At 38.5% G+C, this 18199-nt stretch overlaps 1 protein-coding gene across 1 annotated transcript in view; it reads right to left on the bottom strand.

Annotated features, from left to right (window-relative positions):
* Positions 1-18199, bottom strand: part of MSRA (methionine sulfoxide reductase A) — a 297336-nt gene that overhangs the window by 172076 nt on the left and 107061 nt on the right. Inside the window, exon 2 of the mRNA XM_026080621.1 lies at positions 4709-4777. Within this exon, the coding sequence (XP_025936406.1) occupies positions 4709-4777 (69 nt within the window). The remainder of the gene's footprint in view (positions 1-4708; positions 4778-18199) is intronic.

Genomic DNA, 18199 nt, shown 5'->3' with positions numbered 1-18199 from the left:
AGGACATAACGCACAGGGAATATATTGGTACTCTGCAGAAAAACTGGAGTCTTGCAATAGCAGCAGCTGTTTAAGAAAAATATACACTTACAAATCAGAAACTGTGACCAAAAGTGTTTCTGAGCATAATGCATTTRCATATATGTTTAAAATATATAAAWATATATATATATGAAAATATATAAATAATTCCAATGGCACCGATGGAACTATTCCTTTATTTTAAGTTTCATGTGTTCTGCAGGTTTGAAGCATTTACTTAACTTTTTTTACACCTATATCCTAAAGTTGATTTCAGACCCTAAACTACCTCTTTTCAACACATTATCAGCCCTTTAATGTATGTTCAGGTTTTCTCTTTTGGTTTGTTTTTTGGTCAAAATCAGTCAATATAGGCAAAATATTTTTAATCGAAAACATCTATGGCCATAAAAGCTACAAGAACAGGGACTTTTTGAATTAGTTCTACTTTACTATCCACAACACAAACACATGACACTTAGTGTTTCACCTGCTTAAGTGGCTGAAGCCAGGAATTATACCTCCCTTCTTACGTCGAGTGACACCATGATTTTGGTGTCACTACAACATTCCACAGTATCTCCAGCGAGACCGTGGGCAGTGTCTATGTACCTACCGTGTCCTCGGTGCTTCGTTACTAGATGAAAACTGGATTAATGGGTCACTAGATTGTTACCATTAAAACATTCTCCATTAAAACCCTTGAAATCTAATTTTTCATGGCTGTAGAAACAAGGAAGCATTTCTTTACTCTGATGAACAACAGGTATGTCTCAGGCAGCTGAACGCTAAACAGACAAATGGACAATCTCAGGATCATTTAATTAGTCTGCTGAAAACTGTGAGTTTCTCTTAGAAATGATAAAGCTGCAGGACCAATTACCATGTAATTCACCCTGCATCTTGATCAAAACAAGAAGACATATCTGTGATATCATAAAGTAAATAACATAGCATTAATAAGAGCATTTCTAAGGAGGTTTTGCAGAACCTAGAGCTATATAATGCAATCTAACTATATTTTGCAAGCAGGTAAAAGGATGACTGTTTACAACCCAGCATTACATTTCATACTGTTATTTTTAATGGTGAATCTAATATTATCCAAGCACCAGGAATATGCACTGCAAGTAGGTTATATCCACAAAATCACAAGGTTATTTGCCATCTTTTAGCTTTTGTAGATATCATTAAGGGAGAGGGATTACTCCTTAGCAGCTACTGCTCTTTGAGACTTGTCCCTGTGCAATCACAATTACAGGATTAAAGGATGTTGCTGGAGAAGAGGTTTAAGAAGCACTCTCTTGCTAAGGTGGTGTCAGAGATGCTACTCATATAAATGCCTAGCTCAGTTTCTYCCCCCTAGTTTACAGAGTCTAAAATACAAAAAACTTGCAGTTAGCAGGAGTATACACCGATAGGATGAGTGACAATTTGAGGAGAAGAATTACTAACAGATAATCTTTTTCTTCTTGGAGTGCTTCCACTCATTCCCATTCACATGGGTCCAGCAAATGCCGCCCCCTTGGAGGTAGCACAAATGAACTGTAGCACCATTTTTCCATACCACATATCAGAATGTGATGCCAGCGCCAACAAATGACAACAATTATCATCAGAGTCATGTTTGTATACTATTATATTTCAGGTCTAATAGTAAACCTAAGAACATGTAGGTTTTCCATTTATTCACAGCACAGATGGCAGCAGCATGAGTTTTCACCACCTATCCCAACATTTGCAATCACACTCTTATGGAAAATCTAGGGCAATTTAGAAATGATGAAAGTTATCAGGCTTAATAGGAATATAACAGTTCTTCAGGAATGATTTGAAGTAGGATACTTAACAAGATTTTGCTCTCTCCCAGTGAAATTCTGTATGGAGGATGCAACTTTCTATGAAATTTTACAAATTATGTACAATCAATAGTGATAAAACCAACAGAAAAACCCACATCAACACCCACCACACCCACTGGATACAAAATTGATCTAACCATCAAATAGGAAGTAAAGGAGGAGTTTTAAAAAAAAATAAGCAGTGAAGACTATATGGATATCAGACTACATCTGAACTCTCTGACCCTGCCTGCATTAAGAAACTCAAAGAAGAATCCCTACATCCATCTTAACCTTAGAACGCAAAAGAAAACATAAAATCATCTTCCATCAGCTCCATGAAACCTATCAAACACAGTCTCCCATTCCACCACTCCAAGAATTTTTTAGATGTTTCCAGACTCCACAGACAAGGGAATACCGGCAGGAAGACAATACTCAGTTAGAGGTACTCTAAAGAGAACCTGAAGAAGTCATCATGGTAACTGAATGGTGAAACCCCATGTATCTAATAATGGGGCCCTTGTAAAATAACCTCTAGGATTAATTGAAAACTCCCCTTATCCACAAGTGTGAAATGTTGAGAAGCTTGTCACTCCCATATTAGAACCGAAAAAGAGCTTATATGCCCAAATGATTGTCTATTTTTTCTAACCACCTACTAAAAATACTCCTATCACAAACTGTTTCTCTTCTTAAACCATGGTATCTACAGAAATATTAGCGCCACAAGAAAGTTAATTCTTACTATGATTTTTTACAATAATTAATTGAAAAGATCATTTTTGGAGTAATAAATTAGTGCCCATGGCTAACAGCCCTTTGCATTCTACACAGAATTGCTAAATATTTCAGATGTGAACACAGCTCTATTTGAAAACAGATTAAGATCAACAATTTATTCCAGGCAGATAAGCAAACTGTTATTATATAAGAACTTTCAGACACTGTTCAGGTTTTTGAAACATTTATGCGATGTCTTTTCTTTTTCTAAATTAGACCAGATCATTGTCGCTGAGCTCAATGACTGAGAAAATGCCATATTGACATAAACTACTTTCTCCTGTAAAATATAGATTCATAACCTTTAATGTCAGTAAGGATGATTAGATTATCTAATGTGATCTACCGTATCATGTAGGGAAGATAATTTCTACTACTTTTCCCTTTATAGAGATCAATAATGTGTTTTCTATTGATGCATAACCTCAGGAAGCATCTCGGGTGATTTAGGTGCCTGACACAAGTGCCTAGCTCCACGCTGGATGCTCTAGGATTTCTGAGACATCCACACTGCAGAACTATAGGAGATCTCCATCCCTCTGGCTTGGCAGCCAGTAGCTTGGGGGCCCTAGGACATCTGAAACCTATGGTCAGGTATCAACTACTTCTCCCAGTCCATATCTGAAGACATGACGACACGTAGATTGTCTTGGTTCCTTCCATAGTTTGTTTCAGTGGGTGTTTTTTTCGCGACTGTTGTTAATGAACTCTAATTACTCAACTGAACGTGAAATGTATGCAATATTTTAGTACCTGACTCAGAAACACTGCATAACACGTGTGTAAAATTGTCTAACACCTACGCACTATATCCCTGATCAAATATCTGAAGGTTCCATTTATTGTTTTTGTGACATATTATGGGGGCATTGCTCCTCAGAACCACTGCTTTCCAGGGTACATCCTCCGTTTTTATATATATATATCCTTCATTCTTTGTTGTTACACATATAGCCTTGCAGGTGCCAATATTTATAGGTATTTTATCAAAATGGGCCCAGCTCAAAAAGTGAAGACTGCTTTATATACCTGACTTGTGCTTATTATGAGTTACAATTCCACCAGTCTAGGTGATACAGCAGATGTATCAAGTAGTGATTTTATATTTACTCCTAGATCACAGGAAAAGGTTTAATTGGATATAATAAATTTCCTAAGACACTTTTGTACCATCCCATAGAAGTTTATAGGGTATTATATCTTTTCTAAACAATTCAATATTATGGTTCAAAACAGGTTTGGGAAATTTTTCATTCTCTGTAACAATAAGTTTTAGGAATAATTGTCCTAAGAATCTGCTTTTTTCTTTCCTATTTAATTCCATAGGCTTGCTCTTAAGGACTAAGAGTAGTACATTCTTTAATGAGAACTCTAAATCTGACTATTTCCAGATTTGGGTAAAGTCTATATATGTCAGTAAAAGGCAGATGATTCTGATATATCTTAGGAAGTCTATTTCTTCTAGAAGTAACTCCTCATCTCTCCAGAGAAATACTTTTTTGAAGTTTTACAGAAGGGTTCAACAAATTACATATTCATAGACTATTATTTTTCATTGTATTTGTAATATCTCATGCATAACTACCCAGCTTTCCAGCTCAGCTGTCAGGAAGCCTATGGGATTAGTCACAAAGTACAAAACAGCAGGTTTGGTCGGGGGGCACGGAGGTGGTAACRGCTCTGCAAGTACAGTAGATAAAGCTTTCCACCCAACAGTTTGAGTTCCTCACATGACTTAAGGTCTGGAGAGTCATGGATCATCTTTATAGAGTTCTGTTTAAACTAACGAACTGTTTTACAGGATTTAAACATAAAAAGCTAATATTTGGGAATGTGGACGGAACAAAATAAGGGATTAAATATTTGGTTTGTATAACTCAGCAAAATACTTTGGGCATGGGTGTATCCCAGAGTCATGAGTGGCTCTAGCTGATTGCAGTGATTAGAAAACGGCAATAGCAGTCCAGATTGTGAAACTCTAAGGACCTAGGCTGAAATCAAGAAATTTGGCATGCAGTAACATTATACATTTTAGAGCTATTCTTTTAAAGCTGATATCTTACCAAACACAACCATCTGTGTTCCCTCTGGGAAAGGTTCTACCATTCTGTTTCCACTGACATGATGTTTATCTAAAARAAAAAAAAAAAAAAACAGTAAAGTCAGAATGTAATAGAACATATACTCTGCATAAAAACACAACTGTTCTTTCTTATTGAAACACGACTGTTCCTTCTTATTGAAACCTGAAGTCCGATTTATCAAAGATCACTTGTGCAATTCATTAGCACCTGGGATTTCATAGTCTCTGGGCCTGTGTCTCAAAAGTATCACCCTCAGCAGGTCCCAGGATTTAAACAGGAGTTATATTTCAGTTTCATGGTGAGGACAAGTCAGCGGATACTAAGGTGACACGTACATATAGAGAACCATATAGTAACAATCACCGTCACAGGTCGAGCGCACTTTCCTCATGCAACCAGAGAAAGCAGGGAAAGCATAATTCTCTGTTGCTGCTGGGACACGTTCGTCTTCAACCACAAGGCTTCTGATACGATCACACATGAACTGCGAGTATTTGCTGCACTAGCAATCCATTAGCTAAAACAAATATTCATACAGCATACTCTAATGTCACATCCATTCCAACCAGAGCGTACATAGCTGTTTCAGTTTTCACTTTACGGTACTCACACCTTGTATTGTTTTAAGACTATTAAATTATTGCCATCATTGGAAACCACGTTATGGATGAAATACAACTGCTCTTCCATTAACTAAAGCTAAATCAAGAGGGGAGAGGAAAGGGCACAGGCTTGTTTTTCACTAGCTCCACGGATCATGAAATGCAAGTCTGATATCAGTTCCACCAAAAGGTACAGTGCAACCTGTTCTCCGTGACTTAGTGCTGGCAACCCAAGTATCTTCCAGCTCCAGCCATGCCTCTGAAGTGAACCGTTTTTCACACAGGACGTTTCCTTTATGCTCTGATCGGATTTCTTCCAGTGTTCTCAGAAAAATTTGATGTATGACAATAAATTATCAAAACTGCATCCGTTATTTTCACAGAGTCTGAAAAGCTGCTACTTTTGAGGTTTACTTTAGTTAAATGTTTCTTTTCTGGCCACTCTGGCTACCCATTCTCAGTTGAAAAACCATTTTCTCTACAGAAGAGCCAGACTTGGGGAAATCTTCTAGTCTGTGGAAGTAGGCAGATGTCTACTGTGAGCTACAATTTAAGACTAAGTTATATATCCTTGTGCAAGTACACTGGAGAAAGCCAGAAACCAGAACACCTATAAAAGCATGTGCATGGAAGCCAAATAGAGACTGAGACTTTCGATGTTAAGCTACAATGCATATAGGAAAGTGCAATACTCTGGCATTGCTGGTGCTCGCAGGGGTGATTTCCATGCAAGAAAGGAATAGAAGCCTAGTTTTACTCCCTCCGTGCCAAGAGGGCTCACATGGGCTAGAAACCTACCCAGTTTCCAAACTTCTTTGGAATAATATAGTCTTCACATCCCAATATACTTTCCTTTCATCCTAATGTACTTTCCTCAGCATACAGAAAACTCTACTCCTTGGGATAACATAAGCTTATCATTATGGTATAAACAAGGATGTATGTATAAAGTGAAAGAGAGCTCTCTAAGCTCCAAATAAAATAGAATATTCATGACAGAATATTCCCACTCATTTTCACTGACATCCCCACCTTCATTTTCAGACCACATACTTCTAAGAGACATTGTCAGTAGTATTGGAAAGGAATAAAATAGCCTGGACTGAAAAAAATAGGTTTCTGTTCACTGAATATTTTCCAGAGGGAAAGCTAAGGGATTTCCTCAGTATGGCACTACTTTACTTCCTGCAGTAGAGAACGGAGAACCCGGGATTGCCTTGCGACTTCTCGGAGAGCAGGATTTTTCATTAGCAGGGAGGTGTATCGCAATATTAATCCCAGCTGGCATCAAGCATTTATCAACAGATAATGAGGGGTGAAATCAGGGTTATTTGCAGTCGGAGCAGGAGAACGTATGAAGTCAATCACTTGAATTTAGGAAGATTGAAGGCCCTGTACCATTCAAGTCAAGAGAGCAGCTTCAGGAAGGAAATTGTTGGGAGGTTCCAGAGTGAGAGTGATATGACCAGCGCTGTATAAGGTTTCCATCTCTTTAGCTATCAGCTTATATTACCAACATGATCTATAACCGTCTGAGATGAACCAACATTCAGAAAAATTATGAAACATGAAGCGAGATTAAATAAACTAACCCTCCACTAATCCTGACATCTGSCTTCATTTAAAGAGTGAACGACGCAAATGATGTGATGTATGAAGTAGGTATCATTTCAACCAATGAGGCTTTAAATATATTAAAATTAAACTTTTACCTTTAGAGGCAAGCAGTGCTTGAATGAAAACACTATTTTCACAAGCTGTTTTCAATTGTTTTCATACTTTAGTTTCAAAGATTTTAGCTGGATAAAAGAATTCATTTTCTTGTCCTTAATATTTTGTTTTACAGTTTTTCCAGTATTCCCTGACCCTTCCCACATGCACTGAATAGCAAAAAATAGACAAAATGTGCATGGACTTTCACAAAACATACATTCAATTTTAGGAAGAAAGAAACAATGCTGCAAGTATAAAGAGCCTCTCAACAACTGCGTTCTTCAAAGAACATTACCGTTTGGCTTCTTTTACTGCAAAGCTTTTCTTGTCCAAAAAGAAGCTGCAATTCTCACTTTCAAGTGGGGTTGAGAAGCACTAGAAAAATCAGAAATACCTTGGTCCTACAGAATCAGAAAAAAATTAGAAGAGCTTTCCCTATAACTTGACAACAGAAACAACATACTGTTTTTCAAAGCTCATCATCGTTCCAGAGTCAACAGCTGACAATTTATATGATAAAAACTACTGTTAGGGGAAGTGGAATGAATATCAGTGAACACTGAACTGACTGTGAGAAGTTACCTTCCACTTCTTAGTGGTGAAAACACGTGTTTCGCCCTAACACTGCCAATGTTTACAGTGCAAATCCTTCCATGGATTACAACAGCATTCAGGCACTTGGAAAACCAGGATTGGCAGGCCACGGATATCTTTATGTCATCTTCTTGATCTCCTTGATCCCCAGGGTTATTAGCAATAACTTTTTCTTTCYGTTTTACTGACAGGTTTTCAAGCTGTCAGCATTTCCGTGAACATAACTTCACGACCAAACTAGGAGGGACTTCCTCGCAAAACCGCCAAGAGCTTGTTCATCCTCTACTGCGGGAATTCTCCTTACTATTTCTCAAACTAAGCCTGAAAGATCTGGTCTGCAACGTACGTTGGTCCCTGCCGAACAGAAAGAGTGCGCGCTGAAAGCAAAACGCCCTGGAGGTCTTGACATTCAACTTTAGCTTCAGGCAAAGTCTTTTTTAGTTAGATGCAGTGCCTGGCCCTCTTTCCTTACAGTCTCTTGAGTTTTATAGATATAATTCTTAGATTCCTTTCTCTGTCTCCGTGAAACAGGATAATATATGGAAAAAATAATGAAAAGTTGCTAAACCAGACCTCAATACTTCAGTATTTTCCAGCCTTTGCAAYCTATCACACAATATTTTCCAACTTAGTCCCACAATTGTCCTTTTGTTAAAGATTCACTGAATTCAGTCAAGTTCTGTCCACACTGATTAAATTYATGGCTTAGGCTATATCTGTACAAGTAAACTATTAAAATAAACAAGTCATTTCTAGGAACTGTTTGAGAGAGTGTTAATTAGCCTGGCCAAAATCATGTCAGGTCCCATCTTAGCAATTTAACAGCGCAGACAATCAAGTTCCAGTGCCTGGACCTGTTCTCTAGCACATTTTAATTTATTAGTAGGCACTTCATTTATCTTTGCAGTTCTATGTATGTCAATGGTATCACATCAGTAATAGATAAATTTAACCACAGAAGTTCAAATGAGAAAGTTTTATATGAATATTTCCTTTTAAATCAGCCTGACTTACGTTCTAAACTGACTTACTGATCTGCTATTATGTATAAGCCCAGAGGAAAATTAAAGCTGCATTAAAAAAGASCCACTTCCATTAAATTAAATTCCTAATAAAGCCGTTGCCACAAAATTTATTGCACTTATCAGGCCTATTAACAGAATAGAACTTGTAATTACTAGAAACTGAAGTTTGTGCTGCTTTCTTAAATACGCAAAGCACTGGTGTACTGCAGTGCAGCCGGTCATTGCAGGCCAAATCCTCTCCCAGTAACACCGATCAAATGGAAGTTACACAGAGACTGAGCTTAGCAGTGCAGAAAGTCTACACAAGGCTTAATGCATAAATGAAGATGTCAACATATAACTGAGTGGAACCCTAGGTTAAGAGACCAGAAGTCATTAAATTAAGATGAGCTCTATATTTGCGGACCCAAATGAAGCAGCCTTAAAAAGATTTGACTTTCGGAGACTGCTGATGCAGCACTGAGCGCAAATCAGAAATTTTCTGGTCTCAAAATATTCACTCACAAGCAATCACAAGACAGATTTAAAAACACTTTTTTTTTTTTTTTTTAGTAATAGATTCATTTATTCCTCATATTTGCCTTTTGGTTTTTAAACCATTAGGGAACATTTAGACTACATCTCCGAACTTGCTGCATCAGAGCGGCCAGAATGTTATTATTTTTAAACGAAAACTGAGATTCTCGCATAATCAAATTAATCCCGGAGCAGGGGTCACATTTATACACAAGGACTGTTAATTTTCCATGGTAAGCACAGCCAGGAAGCGAATCGAAAATAGCTGATTAACCAATTACCATGAGCCGCCTCCATCTCCTACCAGAGTCTTCTGGCCCAGGACTCAGCACAACTACACCGGCAATTCAGCGCAAGCGGGAGCTCTGCCTAGAGCGATGAGCATGTGGGAGCAGAGGGAGGAAGAAGGGTAGGCAGTGCAGGGATGGAGGAATGTCCTCAAGCAAATCAGCTGCTGCTTGAGTGATTTCATCACCTGCTTTGCCCTAGACACTTTCTTCCACACTTACCTTCCCACCACCACTGCTGGTGGTTTCTTCTCCACTGGCGACACCAAATGCTCACCCTGCTGTTTATCCGCGTGCACGGAGGGGCCGCAGATCTCTGGCAGATGACAGAGTGAGGAGGCCAGGGGATACGAGAACTTAGCAAAACAGTTATTGAAAAAGCTAAGTGGTTGTTTTTCGTGAAGTGGCATACGAGGCACAAAGTAGGTGGGCACCAGAGAAGCATAAAACCGCTGCTCACTTTACAAAGGGGTAGCTGCACATGGTGGGAACATATAATATTCATCATAGTTGCCATATTCATTTTAAACGACAGTTTACAGGAAATAAATCACAGAATCACAGAATCACAGGGGCATATTAACTTAGAGCTAGGTCTGTGTGAGTAAGACTGCTTTCATCTAAATAAACAGGGGTGAAGAAAATAGTTCATCATTGAATAAGCAAGTTATTTAAATGCCTCCTTTTAAATTTTGGACGTGAAAGGAGTATTTCATCCATACCCACAGCTCCACCTCTCTTGAGCAAGTAATGAGACGTAGGATGACAGACGCCATTTGAAAACTCTGCTCATAACATGAAAAGAGATGAATAACTTTCATGTTAACCTATAGCTGGTACGTTCTTTTATTTAAAAATTCATTGGATGTCCAAGTTTAACTTCGGTGTCTGAGCTTGCACATTTCAGAAAGACCGCAGCAAAACGAACGCTGCAYGGAGAAGAGGTCAGACTCATTGCTCCGTTGCTGGCTGAGAAAGTTTTACTGCTTTAGGAGAAGACAGAATTATCAGCAGTCTGAAAACGGATGTAACAACCACTCCAACCTGTAGCAAAAGCCAAGAGAACTGCTTTGTGAGAAGGAAGACGTTCAGCAAAAGCTCCTCATGTCATGATTGGTAACCAACTGCGAGATACGTGGGCTATCAGGCCTGATCATCCCCCACTGCTTTTCCATATAACACTTTTTACTGCTGGGCACCATCAATATACAGCACATAATTGAAGGCCAGTGGGCTTCTTTTCAGTCTTATAAACAAGAAACTATCTAATTTTTATTTCCAGTGAAAGATTGTAACATTTAGAAAAAATGACGGAAGTTTATCGGTGTAATGTTACCATTTAGCATCTAATGAGTAAAAGGTCTGTAAATGTCACCAAAGAGAAGAAGCCCTAAGTCAAAGAAGACTAAGGAGTAAAAATGAGGACGTCAGTGCCCTTGGGTAAAATTTCAACACAGGTGACACATGAAAACTCTGTTCAAAGGAAGAGAAATTAGCCTCGCTTTTCCCCATTTTCCAACCAAATGTTTTCTTTGTAATTTAACCACATACATTGCAGCAGAGAATAAAGTAGATACCTGGGGTTTTTTTCTAATACTTATATCCTTTACAGTAGCTATATTGAAGTCTATAGGCAGAACTTACTTATTAAAAGTGAACTAACTCTACTACAGCGTACACTTTCTTTAGGCTACGTGGCCTGTTGAATTAAAAGACAGTGACAAACATGTTATTCCCACTTTCACGGAGAAGACTTACTCAGTATCTTTAAAAAATAACTCCATTTCAGTCTGTTTACATGTTGTCTGATAAGAGCTTTGTTGCACTTTATTCACCTGGCTTAGAAAACAGGGATTGGATTTTTCTGGTATTTCTGCCTAAAATCAGGTACCTAAAATCAATTACCTGATTCCAAAAAGTTCTGGGCCTCCAGAATTTCTGTTGACTTCACTGAAGCCACAACTGGCTAGCACTTTTGAAAGACAGGTCATTCATTTATCTACTTAAATATGGACTTTGAAGCCTGACTTTTCATTCAGGGAGTAGTTCTTTCAGGGATTAGTTAGCAAATTTGAGTTTCTAATTAGCGCTTTGTTGATTTTGACTAGTTTTGCTTTCAAAAGTCCCAATAAATACCAAGATGGTTTATTTTTCTTCACTGCACATTACCTCTGCTAAATCTTTTAACAGCAATTGCTAAATCTTTTAAAATCTTTTTAAATTGCTAAATCTCCATTAAATCTTTTAACAGTTGATTCATCCCATTTGAGGCCAATCTGACTAAATTCTGGTTTGAAAGCCTGGTTGTCACAGAGCCAGAACGTTTCTTTTTTTGTCCTATCATCCTCAGCAGGCATGGCTGACAAAGTTTGATCAAAATAGCTATTTGGATTACTCTGTCAGTTATTCTAAGAGTTAGCTTAGTAGTTCTTTCAGACAAAAGCATAAAAGCAAAACTTTTCACCATCTGCCTGTTTCATTGTCCTGAAGATATTTCCTTAACAAAGTTTTCAGTTCTCTAATCTGATATCTAATGAGTATGCCAAGCGAAGTCATCCATGTAGTATATATCACATTACTATATTATGTAGTATATATCAAACTATGTCATATATGAGGATTTAATAAATTGTAGAAGGATAGGACTTTTGTAATCATTAATATTGAACCAAGTCTTTATGTCTTCAGACAGAGGAGAAATCTTTCATCTTATTTATATCCTTTCCCTCTCCCAAGATCTTCTGGAAATCAGAAAATGCTTTTGAGATGGTTTCACAATGATCTGGAAAGAACGGAGGGGAAGCCTGGCTGTGAAAGAGAAAGCTTGTAGGTGGTCCTGCTGAAGGAATAGGAATTATCTACTGAATTCCCCCATTCCCAGACTAAACTGTCTAAAAACATCCATTCATATTTGTCCCTGAAGGTGGAGCCTCTCTTCACCGTTCTGGGGATTTCAAATCTACTCAATGGAAAAATCCATGAAAACGTAGCTTCACTAGGGGCATGCTCTTAGAGGACTAAAGAGAGCCACATGAGGGACACGGCTGCTCTCAGATACTTCAGGCCTCTGTGGAGCTAATAGTGGTATTAGACGTGTAATTTATGGCAGGATTTTGCCCATAAATTCTTCACGGCTGGTGATGAAATAGAAGCTCTTCTCTATTTTCAGGTCTAGTTCAATGAGCAGAACTGTCAGTTCTGCAAGTTCCTGTATAATAAAAAAATCTAATGTCATATCAGATGAAACCCCAAGTGTTATGTTTCGAATCACTTTACCTCCCAAAGGATGTTTTCAGCATGGGGACATCACTGCCCGACTCCAGCCATTTATGTTTCCAAATCTGGCAAGTCATTTTGGTTCTCAGCATTGGCAGAGAGATGGCGTACATGATCTACTGGGTTTCTTTCACCTCTCATTTCTGTAGTTCTGTCATCCTCCCTCAGTCAGTAGAGATCAGCTGTCAACTCATTACCAATTAAAAACAGAGGTCAGCTACATAACGGTAATTCCCTTCTTACAACTATTTGTAGTATTGTGCTATTTTGCTCACACCATGGTTCCCAACTCCTATTAATCTTAACCTGATATCGTTTGATGAAAAATATTACGTTAAAAACTTTGTTTAAAAATAAATAACCTTCTACGTGTTAAAATAGGTCATGGGAGGAAGAATGGCAGCTGAAAACAGTTTTGAAATGTATTCTTGAGATGATGTCTCGCAATGTGACACACTGGGTTCTGTGGCATCCATTCTATCAAACAGATTACTACGAATGAACTGATTGATGCTACTAAACATGATGCATCTTAGCACAGTGTGTCAGTTCGGAACCCAAAACACATGGACTCCTCAAAAAACATAGGTTCTGTTTAATGAACATAGGCTGGATTATCACACACGGATTTTGTTCTGCACCTTACTGGGAAATGTATAAACAGGAATGACAGGGAAATAAGTTTTTAAAAATGAAAATTAATTCATTTCTTTACGATAGGGCAGTGGAGATGTAGAGGTGGAAAAACAACAAATTTGAAGTTTCCAGTCTACTGGGGTTTGCAGATTAGTGGCAGAACAGCTGCGCCTGTGGTTGTGTGACTGTGCTAATAGGAAGCAGTATGTCATGCAGCTATAGACCACAAGGGAAGCAGTCTGTGGAGTGTTAAAGGGTAGATGGGCTGCAAGGTCATTGCAGACCACATGCGCAACGGGGCAGATATTGGGAAGGCTGCAGGGACGTGCGTAGGGCAGTGGAAAGAGCCGGCTGGAGGGCTCTGCATGAAACTGCAGGGAAAGCTGATGTAAATCCTGGGCATGGGGCAGTGGGTACATGGCAGCTGGGACAGAGGACGCTGAGGTGTGGAGTAAAAGGATCAGGGATATGCAGTGTTTGGGGTGTGGGCAGAAGAAGGTCCTCTAGAAACAATACAGACAACAGGCCTTATTGCTTCCCAGGAGACCAAAACACTGACCTTTATGGGACTTTCACGCACAAACGCCCCACGCACACACACAGTACATGAGACCTAGATTAAAAAAAATTGTACATATTTTGACTGTAACTACGTGCTGCTTGACATATTTTCTGCTTCTTTGTGTAGGTCATGCATTTAACTTTGAGTTTTTAGGTAGATTCATTAAGGTTAAATTAAGTATACTCGGACTGGGAATCATTCTACATAGCTTTAAGCATCTACAGTGGATGTCCACATATGAGTATTCAATCTAGGATCCCTTTATACTCTGGAAAGTAGCAGACACTTCTGTGATGATTCATCTGACATATTTTGGATGTCTTCTTCAGGATGAAATGAATCACATCCGGTAGTATCAATTTCTCAGCACTAATTATACGGAAACCAGAATGACCGATTAATCCACCTGTATCACCTGCAGTATTATCACTGAGATTGCTTCATCTATTCAGTGGAAGGATTACACGTACCTGTCTATACACACATATTCAGCAAAATACAGCCTTGACACTAATGGAGATTCTGGGTTGTAAACCAGTACAAATGTTAACAGTAAAACATGATCAAAATAATAGCAGAAGAATATGATCCTATCTACAACGGTCGCTAGAAAGTAGCCTGTCTCATATGCAGTTTTGTTGCAGGAATGTTGTCATAGACCTCTCATCAATACAGCGCTCRCCCAGCTCAGACAAGCAACACAGACAGAAACATCTTATGTACACAGAATAGACAAGTCTTGTGTTATTATCGTGAGTATCACAGTATTTGACTTCCCTAAAACCTAATTCCTGGAGTCATGATGTAACATGAAAATCTTATTTTTAAAACCGATGCTTTGAGACTGCCTGTTTGGAGAGAAAGAAACTGAGAACACGAAAATCTATGTTTAGAAATTTAAGGTTAAATAAGAAATACAAATATGTATTTTTCTTCTAAGAAGATGTTCACATAATGCAATGTCAAAATGTTGAAGATTTTATCCTGATAATGCCTCTACAATATGGCTCAACTACCTACTTGCACATGTGACTCTTTCGGTTAGGTTCTCATTATCTCATATCTCAGTTACTAAAATATGCTTTCTTCTAGGTTTGACAAATGCAACACATTTTTCTCTGGAGCACTAAAATTCATCAAGAATTCTGCCGCAAAGAACACTCTCCGAGTCCATCAATTTGACAATGTCATTCTCCTCTTCAAATTCCTTCTCTATTGCATCAAACATAAGTTGCTTGTCTAATTTCAAGGCCCTCCTGCCCTACAGCGCCTACCATCTTTCACGCACAAGCTGAATGTCATATTCCACCTCTGATCAGGTAGAGATGCCAGCCACCACTCTTACATTTTCTAACAATTTTTCTCATGATTTCTGTGGCACAACCCCTTATATCAGGGAGCGGGTCCCCATAAAAAAAAAACAGAGCTACTTCATTATCTCAGATGCTTCCTGAAACCTCCTCTCCTTTGTTGGGAGTTTCCATGAAAAACTTGAAAATAGCTAGCCTGCTTGTATGTAATGTATAGTCAGGCAGCCTGTATACTGAGCTATAGAGATTTCAGCTGTCTATCAGTAATGTGGTATCCAAGCAAAAATAATAAAAAATAATAGTGCATTGACTGTAAGACCTAATGCATCGTTTTTGAATAACTGGAATTGATAATTATCCCCTCCTACAAAAGCACAGCAGCCCATTGTATGAGAGAATATAGCAGCACACCATCTCTTTTTGCAAATATTCCCTATAACAATCCGCAATTCATCGAATGCACAGAAAAAGCCCTAAACCAGGAGCATAATGCGGCGTTGAGTTATCCGTGCAGTGTAGACGATCCGTGTCATTTCAGGCGGTGCCAGCAGCATTTGGTTGTTAGTGTAGGACGTGAATGAGGCTGATAAAACACAACCGGACTTTATTTCAGAATTAGAGACAATATCTTTTGAAATCACAGTTGAAGCCCTTATCTAAGTCAGCTGGGATAAGAACACTATCAGAGAGGCTGAAAAACGGAGAGATCTGGAACAAAGGCCGATGATAAACACGGTGTAACGGAGTTGGGAGGAGATGTCCAGTGGGGTGTGGCAAGGATGGTTGTTAAGCCTAGCTTTATTTAGCAGCTTTATTAATGATCTCCGAGAAGGGGTGAAAAGCACATGAATAAAACATGCACTGGATACTCAACTGGGACATYATGTGTACACCATGAAAAATGAAAACCAGCACAAAGCTCTAGGCAGAAATTCTGCAATGAAGCACAGAGAGAGACAATATAGCTTCAGGAACAGGACCGTTTTCTGAGTGTGGAATAAGAGCTTTCACCCTCCTCTTTCTTGAGGAAAACGAAGAAAAAAAACTGCCTAAAAGGGCAGGAACTACAGCCTGAGGGGAGGATGGCAGATTCACGGGAGAAAATAAGCTGAACTCTCGTAATGGCCGGACTGTGGAAACCCATGTGCTTCTCTTAGAGAGACTGCAAAGCGGGGATATGATCTCAGCTGCTATGCTTCCCTGGACTGCTTGCCTCAACATCTCCTGATCTGTGAAGCAGCAACACAGATGCCAAATTCTAGGCTAGCCTGTGAAATGAAAAGCTAGATATAGAAAACAGGACAGACCTAATGGTAAAATCCCCCAATTGCTTTTTCAGTGCATTGCTTTTTTTAATATTTCCTTTTACACATTAATATTTACATAAATAATCTTCTAAATGTGACTTTTGATTTAGGACACTCACACTCTGAGGGTTCGATCCGAGACCAGGCAGGTCTTATGCCAATTAATACTGGGTGTCTTAATACCAACTAGCTGTAATTGACTTTTTATGTCCAGAGCTTCTCACAATTTAACTCAAGACGATTTTTGTTGGGCACTCACATAACATGTTCAAAGTGGGAGAGTCCTTTTGAAACTCATGGCTGCCCGTGAATTTGTAGATAAATGGTAAAGCAGCAGTTTTGCAAAGTTTTAATTGCGTACATAGAGACACAACTCAAACACTCTTATCCTAAGGAGGGATTTATATACAGAAACCCTGCTTCCCCAATATATACACTCCTTTGACTAATATGAGAGTATTTTAATATTACACTACATGCCATTCAGGCTAATGAGGTAATTCTAAGCGTAACTAACTACTTTGTTTTTTTATGAAATGCATCATGGAAGAACTTGACCCAGGGGGAAGAGTCCTCTCACCTCAATCACCCGAGCTAAAGGGCAGAAATATGCAGGACKGTACAACTCATCTGATTTTAGGCATCCACGTAGAGACGAATCTTATCCTACAGGTGACTATTTTTCCCCATTGAGATGAAGGCGCCTACGGTGGCTAGCTCAGACAAAGGCATCTACATTTGGTCAGATTAATTCCAACCACAATGTCTGTTTTCACATCACAGAAATCAGAGAGGCAATACCAAGGAAAAGCCACACTCATACTTTTCTCCTTCTACTAATTAACACTTTGTGCCTTTAAGGGGTTTGGTTCTTCCTTGCACAAACGTACGGTTTTATACCAGCTTTGCATTTGTTCTCTATGAAAACAGAAAAAATAATTTTGAAGACGCAAGTGAGTAGACAACCAGCCTATTGTGATTTTTGTACGTAAAAAAATCTCACCAACAAATATTACTGAAACTTTGCAACATCCCAGAAAGGTATTATTATACATATTTTACCAATGACACACTGACTGGTCAAATACCTTCTCAAAGTTCACAATGTCAATGGTAAAACATGTCTTTATTCCCAGTCCCTTATACCAAAGGACTTGGCCAACTGCCTCTTCAGCTACTTAAAAAAGTGTGTTTATTGGGCTAATAAAACCCAATGGAGGGAATTCAACAGTCACTCTCTATTAATGAGGCAACATCACTCAGTCACCTACAATTTAATTTTTCTAAGGCTCTGAGATTTTAATTTGAGTAATACTTCTATTAATTACAATGTCTAATAACAATGTCTAATTCAGACATCTGTTAAAAGTATGTAATGTTAATTTATTGGAAAATCTCCAGCAGTGCTCAATTAAAATGTTCCTCAGTTAAGTTAATGCATATGATTTGTAATGAATAGCAAAATTAGATACTGTTAATAAAAATAATAGCAAATTAAAAACACTAAAACCTTGAGTTTAAGACTGACAAAAATTAAGGACGCAGAATTCTTCATTAGGCGGTAGAGCAAGAATTTCTGAAAATGGAATATTCTCATATTGGTATAAGAGCCTGCTTTTCAGAGCATTGCTCCAAATTAGCA

This window comes from Apteryx rowi, unplaced genomic scaffold, assembly GCF_003343035.1.
Source record: "Apteryx rowi isolate R43461 unplaced genomic scaffold, aptRow1 scaffold_528, whole genome shotgun sequence".
Classification (NCBI taxonomy): Eukaryota; Metazoa; Chordata; class Aves; order Apterygiformes; family Apterygidae; genus Apteryx; species Apteryx rowi.
Note: the sequence above shows the minus strand (reverse complement) of the source record. Positions and strands in the feature narration are given on the sequence as shown.